The sequence below is a fragment of the Pelodiscus sinensis genome, chromosome 26 (genome assembly GCF_052426305.1).
Source record: "Pelodiscus sinensis isolate ZL-2025 chromosome 26, ASM5242630v1, whole genome shotgun sequence".
In the NCBI taxonomy this organism is placed as follows: domain Eukaryota; kingdom Metazoa; phylum Chordata; order Testudines; family Trionychidae; genus Pelodiscus; species Pelodiscus sinensis.
In genome coordinates, this window is record NC_143077.1 from 12,554,597 (window position 1) to 12,580,633 (window position 26,037).

The window sequence follows — 26,037 nt, forward strand, 5'->3', positions numbered from 1 at the left end:
TTTCTTACTATGGAAACTCTTCAAAAGATCATAGGAGACACTCCGTATTTAAGTAGGTCTGAGGCAAAAAACAGTATCATAAGCGGTTTACTCTGGAGCAGTGTCAATACAGGAAAACGTTCAAACTACAATACATTTTTGGTATTCTCTTGGTCATTGATTTCCAGTTGCATTGACATACATTTTTCATTCCTACACAGAGATTGTGCCTACCACCCCCATCCTCTGAACGAACTGTAGAAAATATACGCCGACTCCTGCCATCCGAAGGTGAAGATTTGGGGTCGTCACCTCCTGGGAAAAAAGCTTCGACATATAAAAATGTTACCTGATTAGATATTGTGCTAGACATTTATAAATGTACAGTTATTTAATTGCCCTAGTCACTAATTCAAGGTTGTGAATATTTTACTTTGACCCTCTTCTGATAAAAGCACAGTGAAAGGTGTCAGTTCTTGCCTTGAACTTCTTTTCAAATATGGTGATAACTGGTGAAAAAAATAATGCTGTCTGAAAGCTCAGTATGGAACTTGTTTAGAACAAAGCTACAGCTTTGTCTTAACTGGACTGAAGCATATGGGAGCAGGCAAACCTTGGCCCTACCGCCATTATGGCATTCGCTGATATTCTGCAACGCAATATACGTCTAATGAAAAGAATGCTATGGAATGTTTGGGTTTTACTGAAGTTCTAGGCCACAGACCTTTACAAAGCCAAAGCATGAATGTAAGATGTTGCTAGTGTCTCCACACCACTAATTTCTCTGAAAGGCAAAAGTTAAACTTAAACTGGTTATTTTACAGAACAGTTAAAAATGAAGATGAGCAAGTGACTTCAGTGTTTCACATTACACTCTATCATATGCTCCACCAAAAAGGGACAAGCTCTCCTATTCATATTGTATCCAGCCTGTTAAAACAGGACTCTTGAACAGGAAAAGCCGCCACGGTCCAGCCAACGCCGGTTTTCAGTTAACAATTCTAACTCCACAGAACTTCAAATGTTTTACAGTAGTTTCAGTTGTCCAACACCAGTTAAGCTGCTCTTCCAAAGTTTGTGTTGCTCTTCTCTTGTGGAACACACACACCAGACTAAGACTGTATTCTTATCCTGGTCTACAACGTTAAACTTTGGAGTGAAGAGCTGGTAAAAGTCGGTCCAACCAGTTTTTAATCTTCGCCTAGACTGCATTTCTAGGCGTGCCATTATGAGTCACTGCTTTCATGTTTGGGGTGCTTGCCTGGTGATTGCAGGTTCTGTGGGAGACAACACCTACTTCAAAGACTTCATGAATGGCTTTGCGAAAACAATGAAAGTTGTAGTCTATCAAACCTGCGGGGGGAAAGGAAAAAAGTTTGATTCAGTATCTGTCAAATACCCAATGAAACAAATTGGCATAAAGTAATTCTGCTTAATTAAGACATTTCAGAATAAATACTGTAAACCAAAGGAGTCAGCAATAAATTACTATCCAGAATATTTAATAAAATAAGTGCCAATATTTATGAGGTTACACTTTTTAGGACTGGGAAATCCTTTAAGGAATGTATTATAAAATATGCTGAAATTTTTAAAGATCTGTTTAAAACCAGTCACTTGAAAGCAGTCTTCCTCACCTATGGTAGGCAGATTTCAGAGGTAGCTGTATAAGTCTGTTTAAGCAAAAACAAGGAGTCTGGTGGCATCTTAAAGACCCACAGAGCCAGGTAGGTACCCAGAAGTCACCTACTATAGGACAGACCCAGCAAAGAAAACAATTGCCATTACCTACAGCCCCCAACACATCAAGGATCTACAACCTCTTTTAGATGATAATCTCTTCCTCTTGGAGACCACGGGAGGCAGATCAGTCCTGGCTTACAAACAACCCACAAACTGAAATGCATACCACGAACTGCACATTCTAGAAACACACATTCACCCCGGAACCAATCCCTGCAACAAACCCACACACATCTAGTATATATTTAACAGTAGGTCCTTCTATGCAACTCCTCCTCCAAAGACAGTATACAGCTTCTTCTCATCACTTAACAAAATGTAAGGATTTGGGTGTACCAGGAAAATGGGATGCGCCCAGAATGGGATTGCGTCTCAAAACCAAACAGGAAGAGAGCCAGAATCACTAGGCAGGTGAAAGGGGCTGGCTGGGCTCCCCCAGCCCAGTCTGGGACTGCCTAGCCCCAAGCCTCCCACCCACAAGGTGCCCTTTAAGGAGGGCAGAGGGACTGATGCTCTCTCCTTCCCCCCATTCATATGGAGACACTTCTAGCTGTTCCCCTTCTTCCCTGACCGGAAGAGAGGGGAAGTGCACAGCTGACCACATCTTTCACACTGGCTGCGGAGCACAAGAGGAAGATGAGCGGTTTTCACTTTGCTCTCACTCCCAGACAAGGACAGGAAGGGGAACAGTGAGCAGTCTTGGTATGAATCTCAGGGGAGGTGGGGGGGGGGAGAAGAGGAGGAGGAGAGCACTATTTTGGCCCTCCACACATGCCCTAAGCCTCTCCTCACCCCCTAACCCTGAATCTCCCCACAGCCCCACCCTCTTCCCTGAGCCTCCACACAGACACTCTCCAATACCTTGCCACACTTAAATTTCATACAGGTACCGTCATATCACAACCCCCGTCCCTCCCAGGAACAGGTGGTTTGGGTGGGTGGTTTGTAATATAGGCACCGTTGTAAGAAATTTAAGGTACTTTCATGCCTGGACTAAACCAAAATGAGTCAAAAATAGGAAGAACCTACAATAGGATTGCTTCTCAATAAACTTTACAGAAAAGGAATTAAACCAAGGCATTTGGAGGAGTGCTCCATTTTGGCACAGCTAAATCAATGCTTACGATTTGAAAATTAGAACCCCATGTCATTGCAAACCACATTCTTTTAACAAAAAAAGGATTATTGTCAAACATGATTACGGTTTAGAGAGATGAAGAAAAATACACCTGATGGAATTCCCATTTTAAATTTATCAAAAACAATTAAGTGAAAAAATTTAATCCCTTTATGAAATAAAAAATAAAGACACTTAGAAAAATATGGCTGTTTAAATAAAGGATGTATATTTTCCTTTTATTTTCAAAAAAAGATTGTGTTAAGGACCCACGCAACAGCGGATAAAATTGCCAATAGGTCCTAACCACATCAGGCTTGTTCACCTACACACGTACTAACATGATGTAGGCTATCATGAACCAGCAATGCTCCTCTGCTATGTACATTGGACAACCCAGACTGTCCCTATGCAGCAGAATAAATTTAACATAAATCAGACATCAAAAATGGTAAACCAGCATACAAAAGCAAGTGGGAGAACATTTTAACCTCCCTGGACACATACTGCTGCAGACTTGAAACTTGCCATCTGCAAGCAAAGAGCTTCAATGTGAAACTGCTCAGCTGGAATTCATATGCAAATCTGACACCACCCAGCCCTTCTTAATGGGAGGATCGATCAGAGATATATATTTCATTTATTGCTACATACTGCAGACACAGAGACTTCTTCACACACATCTTTTTGGAAGGAAAAAACCTCAAAGATCACAAAGAAAAAGAGGTACAGGTCATATTAAGGAAACTAATGGTGAAATTACAAATCACTTTTAAAAACAATGAGAAGTCCTGTGGCACTTTATAAATCTGCTGCAGATTTAAAAGGAGCCATCCTGCAACCAAAAAAACAAAAAACAAAAAACAACAACCACACACATAACCTTTAAAAACAGACTTCAAAGAGAAACTGCAGAGTTACAATTCATCTGCAAGTTTGACACTATCAGTTTAGGATTAAACAAAGACTGTGAATGGCTAGCCAACTACAAATGCAGTTTCTCCTCCCTTGGTGCTCACACCTCCCCATCAGCTGCTAAAAGGGGGCCTCATCCTCCCCGACTCAATTGACCTCATTATCTCTAACCTTACTCTTCATTGGAATGCTTTTCTTATGCCTGTATATTTTTACCTGCCTCTGGAATTTCCACTACATGCATCTGATGAAGTGGGTCTTTGCCTACGAAAGCTTATGCTCCAATAAATCTGTTAGTTTATAAGGTGCCACAGAACTTCTCGGGTTTTTTTTTTTTTTTGCAGAATCAGACTAACACTGCTACCACTCTGATACAAATCACTTTGTTACAGTTGAGTTGCTTCATAAAAATCAGCATTATAAAATCTTTTAAGTGACAAAATTGACTGGAAAAGCTTTTTTTTTTTTTTTAGGGAGAAAGAAAGTGCTTACCTTTGCGTTCAAAGCTTTCTTCTCTAAGAATGCAGACAAGTGCCAGAAACTTTGTCACTTCCTTTAAATACAGGACAGTTGTATTATTGAGTTTGATAATTGCCATAGACTCTTTATCGTAAGCACTTCCACTGCCATCTTCTTTTAAACTACAAGAATAAAGTGAACCATTCAATACAAGCTGACAATTTAGTTAGCTTTTCAGAAAAAGAATTTGTGAAGCCCTACCCCCAATGGCTTTACAGGAGAGTGAGACATGAAAAGGGGAGAAACTCAGCAGCAAATACATTTAATACATTCAACCCAATATTCTGATTTCAGGCCAAATGTGACACACAATTTTTTCCATCATCAAATCAGCAACATCCAGTTAAAACAGTACATTTGCAACTAAGCATGTCATTTTGCCTTCATATTGGGTAGATAGAGTGGTTACGTCTCCACAGTTAAGGATGCCATTCAGGTCCATCCGCTAGCTATAATTTCAGCTAGAAGAGCTAATTTGGTATTAAAACTGTTAGTTCCACAGTAAAAGAAAATTAATCTAAATGCAGGTTCAAACTCATTAAAATATTGACTTTTGTTTCACTATCTGTTCTCACTCAGAGCCTGCTTGTTACTATCCTTTAAACATACCACTAGTTAAATCATATATTTGAAGAAGTCATGTTGTAATTAAAAAGGCATATCTAAGGGTACGTCTAGACTACAGGCTTTTGTCGACAGATACTGTCGACAAAACTTCTGTCGACAAAGAGCGTCTACACTACATTCAGTTCTGTCGACAAAGCAAGCTGCTTTGTCGACATGGTAGTGTAGACGCAAAGGACAGTTTACATGCAATAACACCTTCTGTCGACAGAAACTCTGTCGACAGAAGGCGTTATGCCTCGTAAAATGAGGTTTACCAGCGTCGACAAAACTGCTGAGTTCTGTTGACTTTATGTCGACAGAACTCAGCAGTAGTGTAGACGCAGGTATAGTTTTGTCGACAAAACCCTGTAGTCTAGACACACCCTAAGTGTGTGGTGACGACAAGAGAATAACAGGGAAGGGAGGTTAAGCTGTAGACCCTGCGTAGACATGTAGAATTATTTCATTGACTCACAATGGTAATTCAATCAGCTGGGCCTCAGAACCAACACAAGGGAAGACTCAACATCCCTGCCAGTAGCTTTCTTATCTCTGAGCCAAAACAATCTCAGAGAAAAGCCCTACGAAGAAACTGGTTGACAGGAGCTTTGAGCCAGGGATATGGAGAACTCTGCACAAGTACAGCCCTGCCTCACAACGACTTCTTACATTTAAGCAGGATCATCTCTAGGGGATGCAGGGTCTGGGCCTACCCCACTCAGGGCATGGGCCCAGAACAACTCCTGTGCCACAGGCGCTTCCCCTGTGCCACCCTGCCCTCCCCTTCTCCAAGCACCATCCCCTTACCCCTCTCCTCTGAGCAACATGGCTCCATAGATTACAGTGCCTTGTGAGGAGCATCAACAGGGGCTGCTCCCTCTCCCTTCACACTCACCATAGCAGCAGGGAGCCAGACCAGCCTAGTGCTGCCCGCTCCAGCTAAGTCTAAATTACCATCCCCTTCTAGATGAGGAAATGCAAATGAAGCACTCATTTGCATAGGCCGTGCTCACATTTGCATTTCATCTTCCTTTCCCTTTTGCGCAAAAAAGCGCTGTGTAGACAGCGCCTTTTTGCCCAAAAATCTCATGCACAAAAGGGAAGAGGAAATGCAACTGAGTGTGCAGCATATGCAAATGAGCACTTCACTTGCATTTCCTCTTGCAGAAGAGGATCGTAGTTTAGACATAGCCTCAGACTGCTGTGCCCTGCTTCTCCGCAGCATTGGAAAGCAGAGCACAAGCTACCTGGTAAAGGGCGGTTGGTACACCACAGCACAGCTGAGCAAGCTGCCAGGTCGCTCTGGCTCAGGCCGCTGCGGTTAGTGTGTGCAGACTGACCCCTTCTGCCGCCCCACACCAGAGGCTGTAATCCCCTTGGTCCCTCCCATGCATGGGCCAGTTGAGGCAGACGCCGTGGGGGCCTCCAAAGAGTGGGCCTGGGACAGCCCTACCAACATTCAAGCAATAGGACAAATCTCATGAAGTGATGGAGAACGGAGTTTGGACTAAGGACGTTAAAATGATGTGGGCAATAAAGTAACTGTAACCGCTGAAAACATCAGCAGTTATGTGGTTACACACTGAGCAGCAGATGGCTCTTCCCTACCTCCTCACCCTCATCCCCGGTTGTTGCCTCTGTATCAGCCGAGGCTCACTGGTTAACAGTGTACACAGTTACACTTTCACATCCCTAGTTTGGGCAAGACTACTTGACTTGTAGCTTGGAAGGCAGCACAGGATCCTTGGTCTGTTATGAACATCCCACCTCTCCCCCAGTGGTGAACTGCAGCTTATACAGACAGTGTCCTCCTACAGTCAAAGGAGATCCCTTTAGCTCAAGTGGTATAGGCCTGTGCTTTGAACGGCAAGACCAGGGTTTTATCCTTGTGTAGGAAAGGTCTCATGGCAGAATGGTACTCCAAAGTGTAAAGGGGCTGCTGCAGGGTTATAAGTTACACTCACAGAACTAATTAGCAGCCATCACTACAGAGCTGCAACAATTGGATGATAAAGTTCTAGTTTAACATCCACTACCCCTGGGAAAAAGTATTTTTGGCAATAAAATTGCATTTTTGAATGCACTGTCCATGGTTAGACCTTATAAAATCAAAGGATAAGGCAGGCCAACTTGAAAACTACTAAAGGCTTTGCCATTGTGACCTTACATATTTGGAAAAACAATGCATTCTTAAGAGAGTCCACACAATTAGTTGATAAGGGCCGCTCTGCAGAGCCGCAGCGGGGATAGCTTCAGGAGCAAGCTCAAATGGGAACTGAGTAGTCCTGGCTCATGCCAGCTCCAGGAGCCACCCATGCTGCAGCTCTGCATTTTAAATGTAGTAAGAGAGGTGGCTCCAAATGCAGAGGTGCAGCGTTCCAGACCAGCGTGAGTCAGGACTGTCTCGCGGCTGCCAGAGTAGCCTCTGTTCATGGCAGCCAGGGCTGGGCGCAGCCAGGGGCTACTGCTGGAGCAGGCCCTGCACATGGCCAGCCCGGGCTGCCATGAACAGGGGCTGCTTGGCTGCAGCAGCCCCTGTCCTCAGGAGGGCCGAGCTGATAGACACATGGGAGGGAAAGGGGGAAAAAATGGAGCCAGGGCAGCACCACGGAGATGGTGCTGGGGGGGGGAAAAAAAAAATCGCTTTTAAGCCAGCTCCCCCAGCACTGGCTCCTGTTCCACCCCCTCACCTCAGAGGGAGGGAGGAGTGAGTAGCTGATACTCCAGTCAACTACCTGATAAGCATAAGTTTATGCTTATCAGGTAGCCGAGTAATCAACTTCTCGCTAACATCCCTATTCTGTTTATCAAGCCATGCAGTGCTAAACACATCAACATTGCTAGAAACTGCTGAGTGTTGGATACTACAAACCAGACCACTTAGTAGTCTATAATTAAATTTACATTTAATTTGGACCCTTGTTTTTGGAACTCCTGTGTTTATGTTAAAGCAAGAGACAGTTAACAGAAAAATGAAAATATTCAAGAATTTACCTTTAAAACAATTTAATTAGAACTGAAATGAAGGCATAACGTATTGATACATGAGAATTATACGAAGCCTGGATATCAATTTGAAAGGTACATCATTAGGAAAGCTGCAGTTAAAGTGAGTTTTAGCTCTGTGTTTTTACCCCTTAGCATTTAGCAACAGTGTGTATGTACTCCAAAATATGCGTCATTTGCACTTCTCTCTGTTGAAAGTATTTAGAGCAGTGATGCTCTCCACCTCACCCACTCGCTGTCTTATATGAGGCCTGCATGACAAATTCAGGGTCTACAACGTCTCACTTATTTTAAAAGCAAGGAAATCTCTAGATCCCCCCCAGTTGCAAAGAAACACTGTCAACTTGGGGCATTAACTCCTGCAACATGTCTTCCTGGTGGTGTATTGACTCCTGTTCTGTCCTGCAACAGGAGGAGCAAAGCAGCAGGCAAACTACTGCCTGGGAGGGAGAGACTGCAATGCTGCTATGACAATCCTCAGCACAGACTGCTCCCAGAGTTATTCATGACGCAGCTCCCAGCAGCTCAGTAAACTATGGGAGAACTCACAGGGAATTCGAAGAGGTTTGGGGATCAGCTCTGCCTTCCCACAACACTGCACTGTGGGGATACCCACACGGGTGCCCCAGTGTGAACATGATCTGTTGACAGAGGGAACAAGTGTGAACAGCCTCTGGCGGTTTTAGTTCGGTCAACTTTTGGGTGTGACCGAAGTTGACCAATAAAGCTTGTTGTTGTTCACAAACTAGCTCTACAAGCCAAATACACAGAGAAGCCCTGGAATCCCAGTTCATCCACAAATTCAATTCACAAGCTAACGGACTCAATCGTGATATGGGTTGGTGGGGACTCTATTTAATAACCACTGAAGGTGCTAACAGCTCCCAAAGTTGTATCCTTCCTGTTTTAGGTATTTATCTATTGACTGATTTTTATCTGCTTAGGTTTAAGTACCCATTCTCCAGATACTTAATGATGCTCTGTCTCTCACCCTCCTCCCTTCTTCTCTCTCCCCTCTCTCCTATTTATTTCAAGTTTTCATATCCCCAACTCATAACTCCGGTCATCTGAAGTGGGCTGTGCCCATGAAAGCTCATGATACCATCTACATGTTTCATTAGTATATAAAGTACTACCAAACCATTTGTTGTTTTAAAAAAAAAAAAAAAAAAAAAAAAAAACCTGGACGACAAAATCTTTGCCATGGCAAATCCTAGTGTAAACTGTGATATGCCAACAGGAGCGCTCGCTTGCCTACAAAGCAAACTCCTGGAGGTTTGGCTGCAAGAGTATGGACAGTGTTTACGCTGCCCAAAGTTTAGCCACATGATCCTGTCGAAATAGCTATGTTGCCAACAGCTGTGTAGTGTAAACGAAGCCTCAGAGAGTGAATACCCTTGCCCAGCAGTTAGTCTTGGGTATTAAATTTAAGTCTACTGGAAACATTCAAGCAACAACTAACTATTTAAGTACTCCACATTTCAATGGATGGAATGGGTAGGGAGTAGGATTCTGGGTTAGTGGCATGGAAGGAAATCCAAGGGGGGAAAATAGTGAAAGAAACAAAAGTGGATACAGAAGAAAGAAATGAGGGGCAGAAGCAGTGGTCCCTATTTGTGGTCCCATTTTTTCCATACATTATTTTGACTGTAATAAGGTTCTGAAAGAAACACTACATTCTTCTACCCCTGATCTGCATAAAACTCCATTGATGTCCAAGGAAGATCCCACTGAAGGTTGACAATGTTTAGTCCCAAATGTATACCACATCCCTTGGGCCATAATTAAGAATGGACCAGCCTTCTCCATGAGTCAAGTATCTTTGAATGAGAAGGTATTTCCTAGCAGATATCAATACATTCTAAGACGACATTCTATCTATAGTTGCATTAGGGCCATATTCTGCTTGGGAGTCTAGAAAAACTGGAGCACACACTGTGGAAGTGTATGTTCCACCTTTGGAGGAAAGAATGGACCTTCTTATAGCTCTAGGAATCTGAGGCAGCAGGACACTGATTAGGTACCACTAGCAAGTTCACATTAGGCTGCTAATGAAACAATGCTCAGTCTGCCTCCATCAAAAAGGTGTTAACCAAGGCTGAACCTGGCCAGCTCAAAAAGTGACTTCCCCCAAGCAAAGAGAAACTTTCTGAATCCATGCAGTTTCACTGCATGGTTAATTAATGCTCATTGGGAAAGTGTGTAAGGACAGGAGTGAATCCTATTGAATGTGTAGGCTTCTGTACAGCACCCGTCACTAAGCACTACAGAAATTACACATTTTAATTTAGAAGCTGGGGCTTAGAGAAGTGACTTGCATAAGGTCAGAGAGGACTGTGGCAAACAGGGAACACCCTCAGATAACCACAACCCAGTCCAGTTGCTGAACCCAAATACCATCCTTCCTCTCTAAATGGATAGGAGAAGCAGCTCTTTGGTCCATTGCACCCAGTAGCTAGGGGGCTAACACGTTTGCATGAAGCTCACAGCTCTCATCTTAGCTATGTTATAAAGCTTCTCAAGGCGACTCTCCAAAAGGATTTATCACTTACCCATATATACAGGACACGTCAATCACTACATCGATCATGTCACAGCACAGCTCATATGACTGCATGTCCACAGGGGAACTGTCTGTTGCAATGTAGATTTTGCTGACTACATCAAAGAGAAAGGCTTTTTCAATGCCTGAATTCTTCAAAAAGAAAGAATTGGAGATGCATGCTGAGTGATCAGAACAGCTACATTTTAAGAAGTCTTAGCTATGTAGAATTCAGTTTCACATTTTTCAAGGTATGAAAACAAGCAACATTTCAAGTACTCAAAAGGACCAAAATGGGATTCAGATTTGAATAATTTCCACAGTCTCCTGAGATTCTGTATAGGTAAAAGGACACCACATCAGCCTGGAAACTGGTCAACTGACTACATTGTCAATGTTGCATTTCGGTTGACAGAAAATTTTTAATGAATGAATGGATTTGCCATGAAAGGCCACTATATAAACTACCAAAACCATAGACGGTAACAGTGTGGAACTCCCACTACAAATTCCCAAGCACTTAACTTACAATTACTTCTCTACCTTTACAGATTTTTTTCCTGTTCAACATGGAAAACACTGCACATGTGCAAATGCCAGTAAACTAGCTCTATCCAGGCAATGAAATCAGTAATGAAAGGTGAAGGACAAGTATTATGAACAAACAAATATGTAGGAGTGTTGTAATATGACACTCCCACGATTTCAGAGACAAGGTGAGAGATTCTCTTATTGGACCAACTTTCTGTTGGTGAAAGAATCATTTGAGCTACACAGGTCTTCACGTAAGTTAAGGCAGCGGCAAATACATTCTACAGACTGAATTCTACGCCTATATATAGTTTACTTTCTCTCTAGGTAGCAATCACACTGCTTGTTAGCCCAAATGATGGAGAGAATGGATAATCAGATAGGAAAGAGGGCAACTAAAATCAGCTACTGTATTTGTGACTACAGTAAGAGCATCAGATGCCCTCAACAGTCACTTTGATACTACTCACATATGGATGACCAAGGGTGCATGTACGCATACTGAAAGGTCACCAAATGCCTGCTACTAGCAGGAAACAGGTTCAAATGAGCACAATGTTGATTTCAGTCAGAATCTCTATTTACGAGACAACTGAAGTGTTAAAGAAGTGCAAAGCTCATGATACTTTATATATTTTTGTTAGTCCCTCGAGTGCCACAGGACTACTTGTTTTTAAAGTTAAAGACTAACACAGCTACCCCTCTGAGACTCTCTCCAAGTGGTTTGTATACCACATCTTCCCAATTTGGTCAGGTATCCAGGACACTCCTCTGAAAAAGACTATTCACTGGTCACTTTTTTATCAAGTTTATACTCCATGTTCTATTCGCTAAAGTGTTACACAGCACTATTCCAACCTACACCTCCATTCTTAACAATTTCAGAGAGGTAGCCATGTTTGTCTGTTTCAGTAAAGGAATCCAATGGCACTTTAAAGATGAATAGTTTATTAGGGTATTAGATCATAAGCTTTTGAGAGCTACAACTCACTTCCTCAGAGGTTGGAGGAAAAAAAGACCAGAGTGAAGGGAAAAAAAAATACAGCGATGGGAACGCTAATTAAATCAGAATAGATGTAGGTCATCTCCAACAGTGGTCAGACGGCTCGAGTATCTGAACGGGAAGTTACCTATTGCAAATACTCACCACCCGTCTCTGCTAATCCAAGAACCTATCCCTGCAACAAACCCCATTACCAACACTGTCCACACATCTACCCTAGTGACACCATCACAGGACCTAACCACATCAGCTACACCATCAGACTCATTCACATGCACATCTGCTAGTGTAACATGCCATCATGTGACAACAATGAGCCTCTGCCATACATATCGGACAAACCAGACTGTCGCTATGTATAAGAATAAATTAACATAAATCAGACTTGCAAGAATAGTTGGGCTTGCAAATTGCCACTCAGACTGAAAAACTTCAACAACAACAACGGACTGCAGAGAGAAACAGCTGACCTGGAATTTATATGCAAATTTGACACCCTAGACCAAGGTCTAAACACACACATTGAGAGGTTCTCGCATTTCCCATGTAGGTATTCTCCCCTTCTCACCACTGTTGGACATGAGCCACATCCAGTTCTGCAGCCTCCCCCAGCCTTTCTGTATTTCTCTTCAGTACCTGAGGAAGCAAACTGGAGCTCACAAAAACTTATGTTCTAATGGCCTAATAAATTGTTAATCTTTCAAGTGCCACCAGACTCCTAGTCATTCTTATCCATCTATTGCCTTGGCTCTTAAAGAGCCCTATCAACATGGTATCCAAGTACTTCCTTGGTTTTTTTCCCATTCGTTTATTCATACTTCCAGGGGCAGATATAGGGCAGGGTGAATGGGGCGGCCGCCCCGGGCCCTGCGCTTCAAAAAGCCCCGCGCATGCGCCGTGGCGCCACCGTGCATGCACATGGCGTCACCACACATGCGCCATGGCAAAGGGGGCCCCGCAAAACGGTCATCTGCCCCTGCATACTTCATACCCTTTTGCACTCCCTCCCACCCATTTCCTTACCAGGAGGGCCTTTTTTCAATTTCCTCCCTATGCTAGCAACCATGTTTGCTGTACATAGTCGTCCTCATGACCATCCTTCTGGGCGTAAACTGAAGCAAGGGAGATTTAGGTTGGACGTTAGGAAAAGCTTCCTGTCAGGGTGGTTAAACACTGGAATAAGTTGCCTAGGGAGGCTGTGGAATCTCCATCTCTGGAGATATTTAAAAGCAGGTTAGACAGACCTCTATCAGGGATGGTCTAGACGATATTGGGTCCTGCCGTGATGGCAGGGGACTGGATTTGATGACCTCTGCGGTCCCTTTCAGTTCTAGTGTTCTAGGATTCTATGCAGCTATACCTTCAGCGTGCTTTTGCTGGTACAGCTTATTTCCCTGGCAAAGGTGGAGTACCTGGGATATGCATAACCTGCAACAAGCACAATTTTGCCAACGTACAATACAGTATATATTTAAAAGTACAGGTTGAATCTCTCTAGTCTGGTACCCTCAGGACCACACCAGTGCCAAATGAAATACTTTGCCGAACCAGGGGAGATCAATATTGTTTAGCAGCATTAACACCACTTATAATAGATCAGCAAACAGAAGATGACATTTAGGGATAAATTAGAGCTACATAAGAGTACACAACACTGAAAGGAGGACTGGGGACCATAGACAAACTTTCTGAGACTGCAGGAAACTTGGCCATACTCATAAGTGGACATCCAACCAACTAAAGTTATGCCGGACTAGAGAGATTCAACTTGTAGTTTATTTTGAAACTGAAGTTAGTAAGTAAAAGTAATAACATAGCACTTACTGATATAAAGATATTTAGTAGATTTTCCAAGGTTGGCAGCTGTGGAATGAGTTTCTGTACAACCTTACTGAAGGCTTCAAATATTGAATGGTCATAGATACTAGTCAAATAAAAGCTGTGGGTTTAAGAAAAATCCTCTTAGGTATAAATCAGTTTTGCAATAAATTGTTAAGGTAAAAACCCCTAACATTTGAACTCGTGTTTTATTCAAGTTTACTAGCATTTACAGAGTTGTTGGAGTAAGCATAGGATGATTTCCCCATCGAAGCAGGAGGGAAGCACACAGTCAGACAAGAATGGCCATGTTTTTATGAGCCTTTTTGCTAACAGGACCACCACCTCTAATGGAGAGCTATTAAAAAGGTGTTAAATGGCCCATTCATTTCAGGATTTAAATTTTGTATAACATTTTGTTTTCTACCACTCCCACTTATGTTATTTCTACACTGAAATTATCTTAAAACCAATGGGAAATTTTTTTTCAGATTTCCCCTGAGTAGAGATGGTCAGAAAAAAACCACACACCACGGATGTTGACTGTAATTACCCTCAGACAGCAGAATTTAAACAAATTATAGGTCAGTACAAAAAAAAGTGGCAGTCCATTAACCATGACAATACATCAAAATTAGAGCTGCCCTTGAATTAAGTGAAAAGATACATAAAAAAATGCTTTAATACTTGATGGTGCCAAGTTTACAAGATTCAATATAATATAAAATTTGAATTAGCAAGAATTGGCAAGAAAGGATTGTCTCTCAAATTACATAGTCTCTTTTTATTGACAACTCATTTAATTTTAATTAATGATGCTTAGTTCTATGCTAGTGAATATTCTATGGTATATTTTGTAAGAGTAAAGTACAGTAAAACTCCATTGGTCCGGCATCTGATGGTCCGGCACCATCAGGAACCCAGAAGTGCTCCGGGCAGCCAGACCATTGGAGCTGCTCTGCCCCCCGGCTTCCCCAAATCAGCCACTGCTGAAACTGACCAGTGGCTAAATTGGGGAAGCTGGGGGCAGAGCAGCTGGAGTGCTGTCGGTAGGTCCCGTAGCACTGCCCCTCGGCGCTGCGGGACCAACCCGGCAGTACCCCAGCTGTCCCGATTCAGCCGCTGCTGAAACTGACCAGCAGCTGACTCCGGGAAGCCCGAGGCAGAGCTGCTCTGCCCCGGGCTTCCCGGAGTCAGCCGCTGGTCAGTTTCAGCAGCGGCTGACTTGAGGACGCTGGGGGCAGAGCACCTGGGGTGCTGCCAGGTTGGTCTGGTAGCGTCACTCCTCGGCGTTACTGGACCAACCCGGAAGCACCCCAGCTGCTCCGCCCCAGGCGTCCCCAAGAGCAACTAAGGTGCTGCCGGGTTGATCTCACAGCACCAAGGGGTGGCGCTACCGGACCAACCCGGCAGCACCCCAGCTGCTCTGCCGCAGGCGTCCTGATTCCAGCAGCTGCTGAAACTGACCAGCAGCTGCTGAATCGGGGATGCCTGGGGCAAAGCCGGACTATCAGAAAGGGGGGGGGGGCTATGAGAGGTCTGGGGTGACATTCCCCCACACCACCTTAGACCCCTCATAGCCCTCCCTCCCGATAATCCAGCATATCTGATAATCCGGCACCCCCTGGGTCCTAACGGTGCCGGATTATCTGAAGTTTACTGTAGTATGTCTCATCTTACTACCAAAATGCTGATGAGACCTCACTAAAAAGTGTCTCATTAAATCGGATGAGAAATAAAGAAAAAAGTCATCGGTTTCTTCACGTATACATCTGTGAGATTGTTAAACGTGTGAACATTTGTATCACTCACCTAAGATGAAGTTTTTCAAGCCCAGCATCTGCAAGGTCATCATTGGCTCTCTGATGGATATCCCTTTGAGTTTCTATTTTATGGTCGTCAGACAAACCATCAACTTTATGAATAAAAACCTCAAAGTTCATTTCTGGATTGACTTTGTAAGCTTTAGAAACTGTAATGTGGAGTCTTGTCAATGCTTCCATGTAGTCATCCTGTAATCAGCATAGACAGAGATTAACATTATAGCTTTTGGACAATTAACTCATCTTTCTCTGCTATACCTCTTCAACCAGTACGAACAATAGCAAAATAAAAAGATTTTGTTTCTACCTCTGAATAGAAACAAGCTAGTTTGAAAAACAGAAACCCAAGTAGTGAATTCTAAAGCTTGTCCTGTTACCTATAGTCAATTAACCTCATGAATTCTTACTGGTTACTCGACTACTCTATAGTCCCCGGGGGGCAGGAGCAGCAGCCAGCACGCTCTGGCCCCACTCCTAAGGAGCACCCTGCCTTTCTGTGCTTCTACCTCTGTATCAGAGAGAGCAGGGTGGGGTGCCATGCAAGACCTGATCCGCGAGGGGAGCCAGTTTAAAAACCAGCTCCTCTTGCGGACCAGCTGCCTGTCTCCCCATGCTGCTGCATCTGATACAAAGACAGCAGAGTGGGGCAGCAGTCCCTGTTCGAGAAGCAGGTGGGTCTGAGCTCCCAGACCCAGCGTGAGCCGGAATGGAGCTGAACTGCGTGCCTGCCTAGCTCCTAAGACACTTGAAATGCAGAGCTGCAGCAGGGGTAGGTCCTGGACTTGGCGCAAGGCGGGACTGAGCCAGGCTGCTGGCCAGCCTGCTGAAAAATTTACCAGTGGGGGACAGCAGAGTGGAATGCGTGTAGTCTATAGCATTAACCTATAAGCTTTTGCTTATTGGTTAATCGACTACACTAGTTTGATCTAGTACAACTCCTCCTATGTCTATTAAAGCAGCCCAAGTAAAGAAACGTAAGGGTCAGTATCAAAGTAAGTTTAGGTTACAAAATAATTAAAGGGACTGCTTTTAGCCAGCATTAGATTTTAATTTGAGAAACAGATTTTTAAAATGCCACCAGCTCCCTCTACCTTAACTAGCAAGAAAAATGTACAAATAACTATCACAGTAAAGAGTTATTTATTTTGGGACATAGTAATATGATAGAAAATATATCAGAAGGACATAACAGGTTGTGCTGGTGGGGACAGGGCAATTTATGTGAAAAAACATAGAATGAAATGAAGTAACAATTTTAAATGACCCAAACTGTTCCATAGAATCTTTGAGAGTAATTCCATGCTCTATTAATATGAATATAGCAGTAAGGGTAGGAACACGGTCACTTAACCAGGATGGTGATAGTGCCTGTGAAATGCTAAGGGAGATCAGAAAGGCAATACAAATAAAAAAAAAAAAAAAACTCAGTAACAGTGGGGGATTTCAACTATCCACATATTGACTGGGTACATGGCACCTCAGGATGGCATGCAGAGATGAAGTTTCTGGACAGTTTCTGACTGCTTCTTGGAGCAGCCAGTTCTGGAACCCACAAGAGAAGCAATTCTTGATTTAGTCCTAAGTGGAGCACAGAATCTGGTCCAAGAGGTGATTATAGCTGGACTGCTTCCAAGTACTGACAATCAGATAATTAAGTTTAACAAACCTGTGGTGGGACCAAAAACTGTGCCAAAACTGTGGCACTTAATTTCAGAAAAAAGAAAATACACAAAAATGAGGTTAACACAGAAATGAAAAAACACAGTGCCAAAAGTAAAATCCCTGCAAACTGCAGGGAAACTTTTCAAAGACACCATAGTAGAGGCTCAAATTAAATGTATAAACCAAATTAAAAAACACAGTAAGAGAACCAAAAAAGTGCTGTAACCCAGTAAAAGAAGAAGTGAGAGATGAAAAAGGCATCATTTAAAAAGTGGAAGTTAAATCCTAGTGAGGAAAATAGAAGCATCAACTCTTGCCAAATGATGCGTAAAAATATAATTAGGAAGGCCAAAAAGGAATATGAAGTACAGCTAGCCAAAAATTCAAAAATGAATAGCAAGTTTCTTTAAATACATCAGAAGCAGGAAGCCTGCTAAAGAACCAGTGGAGCCACTGGACAATCAAGATTCCAAAGGAGCACTCAAGGATGATAAGGAGATTCCCAAATCTGAGCTGTGCATCTCAGTCTCTCTGTGAGGGTTGCAGGAATGGAGAGCTGTACATCTGCCGGGCTCTCCTGGGGCAGTGAGGGAGAAATGGAGAGTTGAACATCTCAAAGCCCCTCAGTGGAGGGAAAGCTGTGCAGTGCATGTCATAGCTTCTCTGGGGCTCCAGAGGTGATCCTTGCAATTACAGACTGGTAAGTGTAACTTCAATTCCAGGCAAACTGGTTGAAACTATTGTAAAGAACAGAAATTGTGTGTACTAGACCAGGCAGGTCATCTTAGAGTACACCCACGTTTCTCAAACTGTGTCCCCCAACCCCCCGAGGGGTTGCGACCAACTCAGAAGGGGGTTGCGGTATCTCAAAGTTTGAGAACCTTTGGGGTACACAATTCCAGCTATGTAAAATGCATAGCTGGAGCCGGCTTACCTTAAGCCAAGCTGTGGCAGCATCCACATAGCAGGAGGCTGATGGGAGCACATGCTCCTGTTGGCTTCCCTTACTACTTGCAGAAAGAGGCGTATCAGACACAGGTGGGATCTGCCCTCAGCGTTTGATTTAGGGTTTTATAGCCACTAGATCGACCTCCAAAGTGTCGATCTTTGCGTAAGTGTTGACATGCCCACAGATTACTATAATTTGTTGGGGAAAAGTCAACAGGGTTTCTGTAAAGGGAAATCATGCCTCACTGATCTACTATAATTCTTTGAGGTGGTCAATGAACATGCAGATGAGGGGGATCTAGATGACAAGGTCCCTCACCAAAAGCTTTTAAGCAAAGGTCCTCTCATGGACTAACAACTGGTTAAAAGATAGGAAACAAAGGGTAGGAATAAATAGTCCATTTTCATAATGGAGAGAAGTAACTAGCAGTGTCCTGCAAAGGTCCAGACTGGGACTAATCCTACTCAACATATTCACAAATGATCTGGAGAATGGGGTAAACAGTGAGATGGCAAAATTTGCAGAGAATACTAAACTTCTCAAGATAGTTTTAGTCCAAAGCAGACTGAAGAGCGTCACAAGATCTCACAAAACTAAGTGAATGGGCAACAAAATGATGGGGACTAAATTAGCTATTACCACTCGAGAGAGAGCTTAGAGTCATTGTGGATAGCTCTCTGAAAACATCCACCCAACGCGCAGCAGCAGTCAAAAAAAGCAAACAGTGTTAGAATTAATAAAAAGGAACAGAGAATAAGACAGAGAATATCTTATTGCCTTTACATAAATCCATGATATGTCCACATCTTGAATGCTACATGCAGATGTGGTCACCTCATCTCCAAAAAGATATGTTGGCATTGGAAAAAGTTCAGAGAAGAGCAACAAAAATGATTAGGGGTTTGGAACGGCGGCTATTCGAGGAGAGATGAATAAAAATGGGACTTTTCAGATTAGAAAAGAAAACACTAAGGGGGGATATGATAGAGGTCTATAAAATCATGACTTGTGTGAAGAAAGTAAATAAGGAAAAGTTATTGACTTGCTTCCATTACACAAAAACTGGGGATCACCAAATGAAATTAATAGGTAGCAGGTTTAAAACAAACAAAAAGGAAGTATTTCTCCATACAACGCATAGTCAATCTATGGAAGTCCTTCCCAGAGGATGTTGTGAAGACCAGAATTTTAACAGGGTTCAAAAAAGAACTAGATAAATTCACTGAGGTTAGGTCCATTAATGACTATTAGCCAGGATGGGTAGGAATGGTGTCCCTAGCCTTGGTTTGTCAGAAGCTGGGAATGGGTAACAGAGGAGGGATCACTTGATGATTACCTGTTCTGTTCATTCCCTCTGGGGCAACCGGCATTAGCCACTGTTGGAAGACAGGATACTGGGCTAGATGGACCTTTGGTCTGACCCAGTATGGGAGCTCTTATATTATGTTCTTATTTATATCTACCTGTGCATCTATCACATATATCAGTGCCCCTGTGCCTCTGAAGATCATCTCATAATCAAACGTGGGATCAAAAAAGTCCATTTGTCCAGGAAAGTCCCATATCTGGAAATTCACGAAGGAACTGTTGGAAATGTCATCTTTGTAAATCTTGTTAGTACTCTCCAAAAACAGGGTCTCGTTGGGAGACATTTTATGGAACACCACCTGTAAAAGGGAAAGCAAAGACTGATTGGCTTATGACGATTTGATGCAAGTAGTTAACAATGCTGCCTTCTCTCAGAACAGAGCAAAAAAATAGTAATGACCAGAGCGTGAAGCCACACAGTGTGCAACTTGCCAGTGAAAAACAGGTCTCAAAGAAAGAAAAATGGGAAAAAACTTTAAAAGCACATAGCAAATATTGTTTATTTAGCTCATGAAGGAAATTAACCTACAGTAAAGTTGCACCAAATAATAGCTTAATTAGATTAATATTACAAATCTAAAATTATCCCATCCCCAAATCAGCAAGAGACAATCTGCTCCTTTTCCCATTGTATTAGAATAATGCAGTACCTCCAGATCATCCATGTACCACAAGATTGCGATTGTGGCCATGTAATATTACAAGTCTTTGGTTCTGAAAGTGTTTACACTTCTCATTTCAGTGGGATAATTAAAACTTGGACACCTTCACTTAATTGTTACTACCAATTCAGGATCAATGTTACAAAATCAGAAACAATATATTCTAGAGTTGCTGTAACAGTTAAGAATTTATTTTTTTTCAACAGAGACCCCAAATTTTTTTTCCCGTTTTAGAGACCCAAAAATCACAAATCCTGAGATCAACTGAAATAGGGTTTGGACAATAATCCCAAAACAAATAATTTGCTTTGTTTACGGGCAGATTAGAGAACTTCTGACCAAATTCCCTTCAACATCTGAAGGTAAAAGTTGGGGGCAATTTTTAAGTGAAATCACTAGGAGAAATTATTTATGCTATGGTCACCCTTGAAGGTCACTAACTTAGATTGGAGTCCACAATATAGTTAGTGTGTATGAACAGAAAAGAAACAAATCCTGCTCCAAGATAGCCTGCAATTGAAGACAGCAACCCTAGTAGCATAAATTACCCTCAAAGACTGCACCTTCAACCTCACAAGTCCTAACAACTATTAAGCCACTGAATTGTTCCAAGTATAGGAAAAAGAAGGATTTGTACAGCACCTTTTGCAAGAGTTCAGATTCTTTGAATAAGCTTCACCCACCTCCAAAAATGAGGCCTTTTTGAGGCAAAATACAGCAGCACTGTAACAGAACTGAACACCATAACAGCTTCAGGACAAGTGAAGAACAGCAAGTTTAATTGCCACATGGGAAAGTTTGGGTGGATACAAAATAATTACTCAAATTAGGATTTGAGATTATTGGGATTAAATCTTGCTCTTTCAAAATCAGAGAGAAGATCCTTAAATGCCAAGAGCAGTCAGGGACATACCTCAGCCTTGAAAGGTAGGCCTTTCATCAGCTTGCTGTCCCACACCATCAATATAAGAGCGTTGATTCAGTGCTAAGACAGACACCTGGTCCCGAAATGGAAGAGGTAAATATTAAAAAAAAAAACCCAAATGGTGCCACAGGAGAACCATCATCTATTAGGAGAGCTGAATTGAAAATTCTGAAGACCTAAATTCTATTCCTACCCCTGACTTGAAATGTGACGCTGGACAAGCCACTTGAACTCTGGTTCATTTTACACAATACTGATTTAACGGCAGCTATCCAAATATTGAAAGTGGAGCAACAATCTTGAGAAAGTGTGTATTGCTATTGAGCGTGGAAAGTCACACAGCTCTGTCACAAGATGTCTGCAATCACGGGACAATCTCTCAAAAATTCCTGAGAGTTCGAACCAGAATATAAAAACAAGCCCCTATAATTTTAGGCACAGCTAGAACTAGAAAATTTCAAGTTACAGTCCCAAGATAGGGTTGTGGCAAAATTTGCAGAGAGCAAGGCCTGATCCACACTATAGAGTTCAGTCAACATAAGGCAGCTTATGTCACTAACTCACAGATGTCTATACTACAATACCACTCCTGCCAATGTAAATTGCCTGAGATGCCAACCTAATCACTCCACCTTCCTGAGAGCAGTAAGGCTTAGATCAAGATAGTTAAAGCAACTGAGTGTCTGCATTAGGGATGTAAATTAGCAATTAATAAGCAATTAGTCAATAAGGGTGTGTCTATTCAGCAGGGCTTAACTTGAAATAAGCAAAGCAAATTGAGCTACGTCAACTGCGTAGCTTATTTCAAAACAGCTTATTTCAAAATTGGGAGCATCTACACAGCACTTATTTAAAAATAGAGCACTCTTCCTCCGACTTCCCTTACTCCTCGTACAATGAGCGTACAGGAGTTGGAACAAGAAGTCCTCCAGCTTGACAGTATTTTGACATTATTTAGAAATAATTGCCTGCTGTGTAGATGCAGACCAAGTTGTTTCAAAATATCAAAGTGATGTTGCTGTGTAGACGCACCCCAAGGGGGTTAGCTCCCAGAGAAAGCACAAGGCAGGAATTATCAGCCCCGGTTCATGCTGGGTTCCCCGCTGTACCTCTGCCTCCACTTCTCCTCCTCCCCAGATGGTGCTGGGGGGGGGGGGGAACGGCCTTTTAAGCCGGCTCCCCCCAGTGTTGGCTCCTGCTGCCCCCCCATCCTGCCACTGATACAGAGGCAGCAAGGAGTGGGGAAGCGAATAGTTGAGTAGTGACTCAACTAGTCGCTTACAACCCTAGTTTGCATTACTTGTCAGTTCACAGATGGAGCCCCCCGGAGTATCCTCACTTAAATTGCTGCCAAGGACACCCACCACTGGAAGAAGGAGAGAGTATGGACATAAACGGCAGTGGTTACTGTGGTGGCCATACATCAACTTAAGGCAACAATTTGTCAGACACAATCCCCAAGAATACTAATGTTAGCAGAACTTAGAGAAAAGTCACAAGCTTCAGAGAGACCTGACAACAGTGATCTGGAAACAGGAAAGCAGTTTAGCACTTTGCATTCGTTAACAATGAATTTAAACATTTGAATGATGTATACATCTTACCAGGCTACAAGTTAATTCAGGAAAAAAAGACTTGGATATCACTGTGGGCAGCCCGGTGAAGATTCAAAAGATGCAGCAACTCCTATCAAGGAAGCTAGCAAGGGGCCATAGCGAAAAGGAGCAACAGCACTGGAGATGCATTAGAACTACATATCCAATTCATTAGGGAATAGCACTAGCTTATAAGCAGTGTTCCAAAGCAAATGACTTGTCCATGATTTCATGGAATCCAGAGCTGGCCATAAAAATTCACTTTTTTGTATTCAAGAATTGTTCAAGTCTGTCCATCCTCTTTGAGGTGTTCATGAAATCTCATACACTTTTGAAGAAAGAGGGAGTGTGGCTTATGTCCTAAGGACTCTTAGAACAGCCACAGTTTTAAGAACTTTTTCCAAGGACAAAGATGGATGAGACATGAATAATGTAAATTTAAATTCTCTAAGAACTTAATAGGGAGGATAACCTATTTCAGCAGCCAAGCGAGGACACAAATAGGAGCTATTCAAGGGCATCAAGTCAATCACTGAGAATAAATTTAAGAACTGCCTCAGACTTTCCAGTACTAACAAAATGAAGTGACAAACTATTCCAGCTTATAACAGCCACATGGCCAGTGTTGTCTACTGATTCTTACCATGCTTTTCAGCAGCCATCCACAACTTTTCCTTGTGGTTTCGTCCCCCTTCCCCGCCCTTGTACCACATCTCACCGAGTTTGAAAAACCGACTTGCCCACAGCAAGCAGCACTGGGCAAGGCCAAGCAGACTTGCCAGACTCACGTTTTAAAAATCCTAAGTCAGGCCACACAAAATCATTAATTTAGAGTCATCATGAGATTTTAAAAAGTAAATACACTTGAAGGATTTTTTTCATCTGCTTTCTGGCCTTTGCATCTTCAGATGTCACATTTTCTAGTATTTTTCCACAATCAGGGCCAGAAAGTTGTGTTAAAAACTGGGGTAACCTCCAAGTCCAGGGCTTTAAAAAAGGAAGTGCCAAGACTCATGACACAAAAATTGTGAGTGTTCACATATTTAGTGAGGACAGCATTATTCTGAAGCCCTGGGCTGAGTGTGTGTCTGTGTCTGACTGAGGTGTCATCATCATCTGCAATCCCTCAGTTCAAGGATGACCTATATCACAGATTTACAGAGGACTCCTGAGTCAGCTCATGATCCATATCTGGGAACCACAGATGAACTGGGTGGTCAGCTATCTGCTGAGAAAAAGTTGTTTTTTTCCCTTCCTTGTCTTTTTCAGCTTCAAGGGGAAGGAGATTCTCCTCAAAGCAGGCCACTGCCTGATGGAAAAGGTGGTACAAAGGAGGTCAGTTGGTGGCTTGCTCTTCCCAGCTTGCAATGTCCATATCAGTTTTCTTGAAATGCACTTTCAGTACATCTTTGTAGTGTTTCCTCTGACCGTGGCGGAGCTGAAAGCAGAGAACTTGGTTTGGGAAGCCTGAGTCTGGTATCTGCACACAACATCCAGCCTAGCAGACTTACTGCATGAGGTCATACAACCCGAGCAATTGAGATGCAGGAGAAAGGGAATAAACCCAGGAGACCAGGCAGAGAGAAGGGTAGCCTAGCAGCCCATTTAATTTCATGTGGGTGGGAAGACTTGGCCATTTAGCTCTCAGGTGTTGAGAACTGTATTCAAGTTTTGACCATAAAGATCAGGTTTATTGTTCAGATTGCTATTGCTTTGGCCATGCTCCATGCTGTGATTCTCTGACACCTCTTTACGACAAGGCAGGGGGCACAAAAAAACAGCTTAGCAAGGAGGACTATGTACAGACTCTGAAGACCTGGAGGCAAGAACTGAGTATCACTGGAACTCCGCTGCCTTTTCCCCCCTCAAGTTGTGTTTCTGTTTTGAAGCTTAAGACAATGACGGAATGCCTTAGCAACCCTATGACGTCTAACAGCAAGTCTAACCCATTGTTGCCAGCTGTTGATGTATTTACCACCCAAAAGCATCCATCCTTTTCTTTGGCCCAAAGAAGCAAATCATAAAGAAAAATCTAGTTATGCTTTTGCCCCCAGATAATGAAATCTGAATAGCTTCTAAAATATGTTTAAAAACAACAAAGGGCATGTCTGAACTGGCAATTTTAATGACAACTAAGCAGATTCATCACATTTAGTGTGGCTTCACTTTGATTTGAATATAGGGTCAGATAAAAACCTCAGAAACATCAGCTGGTTTCATTTCCTGACATACACCTTGGTTTTGGGGAAGGAAACACCTGTGCATCAGGAACAACAGAGGCTTGTAGCCCAAACTCAACATACCTCTCTACAGACACAGAAAGCATTTGGGGAAATAAGACCCTTCTTGTTTAACTTCTCTATGAGCTGCTACTTTAAAAAGAAGAAGTTGCCTACTAACACGTACAAAATGGAGACACGTTCTCCTTAGAAACAAGCCGCTAGAGGGTTCAAGACAATGCTGGGGGCACTTTCCACCAATACCCCCAGGCAAGAAGACAAGCACCTCCCTCCCTCGGGGCTGCCAGGCTGCTCAAGAAACACAGACCCCTGCCGTAGGCAGACTACCACCGACTTTACTGCGAAAATAGGGCATCAGGACCATGCAAGCTCAGGGCCCATTTCAATGTATAAGGGCAATTCCATTGGGCTTCTCTCCCGACTGCGGTGCCTCCCTGATGCGGAGGGGAGGGAGGGTAATGGGAGAAGGCGGGAGTGGAAGGGCAGGAAAATGCAGCAGCTACGGCTTCGCCCCCGCACCCCTTTGCCACGCAGGGAGCCCTCCCCCCCAACAGTCTGTGGGGGCTCCGCTCTCCCCCCCCCCCCGAACAGTCTGTGGGGGCTCCGCTCTCCCCCCCCCCCCGAACAGTCTGTGGGGGCTCCGCTCTCCCCCCCCCCCCCGAACAGTCTGTGGGGGCTCCGCTCTCCCCCCCAGGCCTCACCTTCTGGATAGAGGACTTGCCGCTGCGCCGCAGGCCCATGAGCAGGATACGGGGCTTGGAGTCCGCCCCGCCCGGGCCGCCGCCCGCCCCGCCCGGGCCGCCGCTGCCGCCCCCGGGGCCGGAGCCCCCCTCCAGCTCCGCCTCCTCCTCGTCTCCGTAGCCGAAGTCTTTGGGGAACGAATCCGAGGCCCCGAAGCTTCCCCCGATCAAAGCCGGCTCCTCCGCGCCCCCCGCCGGGCCGGGCACCCCGAACTGCAGCGCCATCCCGGTCCGACCCCGCCCGCCCCGCGCAGGAGCCCCCGAGCCCTGCTCGGCAGCGCAACCTAGCCTGCC

At 43.6% G+C, this 26,037-nt stretch overlaps 1 protein-coding gene across 1 annotated transcript; it reads right to left on the minus strand.

Moving 5' to 3' along the window:
• Positions 1–71: 71 nt before the first annotated feature.
• On the minus strand, positions 72–26,037 carry RRAGC (Ras related GTP binding C). Its single transcript, XM_075909055.2, has 7 exons — positions 25,705–26,037; positions 19,677–19,880; positions 15,592–15,791; positions 13,786–13,900; positions 10,438–10,580; positions 4,247–4,395; positions 72–1,332 (listed from the first exon to the last, which is right to left on the minus strand). Exons 1-7 carry the CDS (start codon positions 25,966–25,968, stop codon positions 1,181–1,183), a joined length of 1,227 nt encoding a protein of 408 aa, XP_075765170.1. The 5' UTR covers positions 25,969–26,037; the 3' UTR covers positions 72–1,180.

What these genes read in the sequence shown, in the direction of transcription:
- RRAGC (XM_075909055.2), bottom strand. Translation starts at nt 25,968, where the DNA reads ATGGCGCTGCAGTTCGGGGTGCCCGGCCCGGCGGGGGGCGCGGAGGAG. An exon ending in TATATGTGATAGATGCACAG is followed by an intron (nt 15,792 to 19,676) that starts GTAGATATAAAT and finishes TGCTGATTACAG; the next exon opens with GATGACTACATGGAAGCATT. An exon ending in GACGTGTCCTGTATATATGG is followed by an intron (nt 4,396 to 10,437) that starts GTAAGTGATAAA and finishes TTATTCTTGTAG; the next exon opens with TTTAAAAGAAGATGGCAGTG.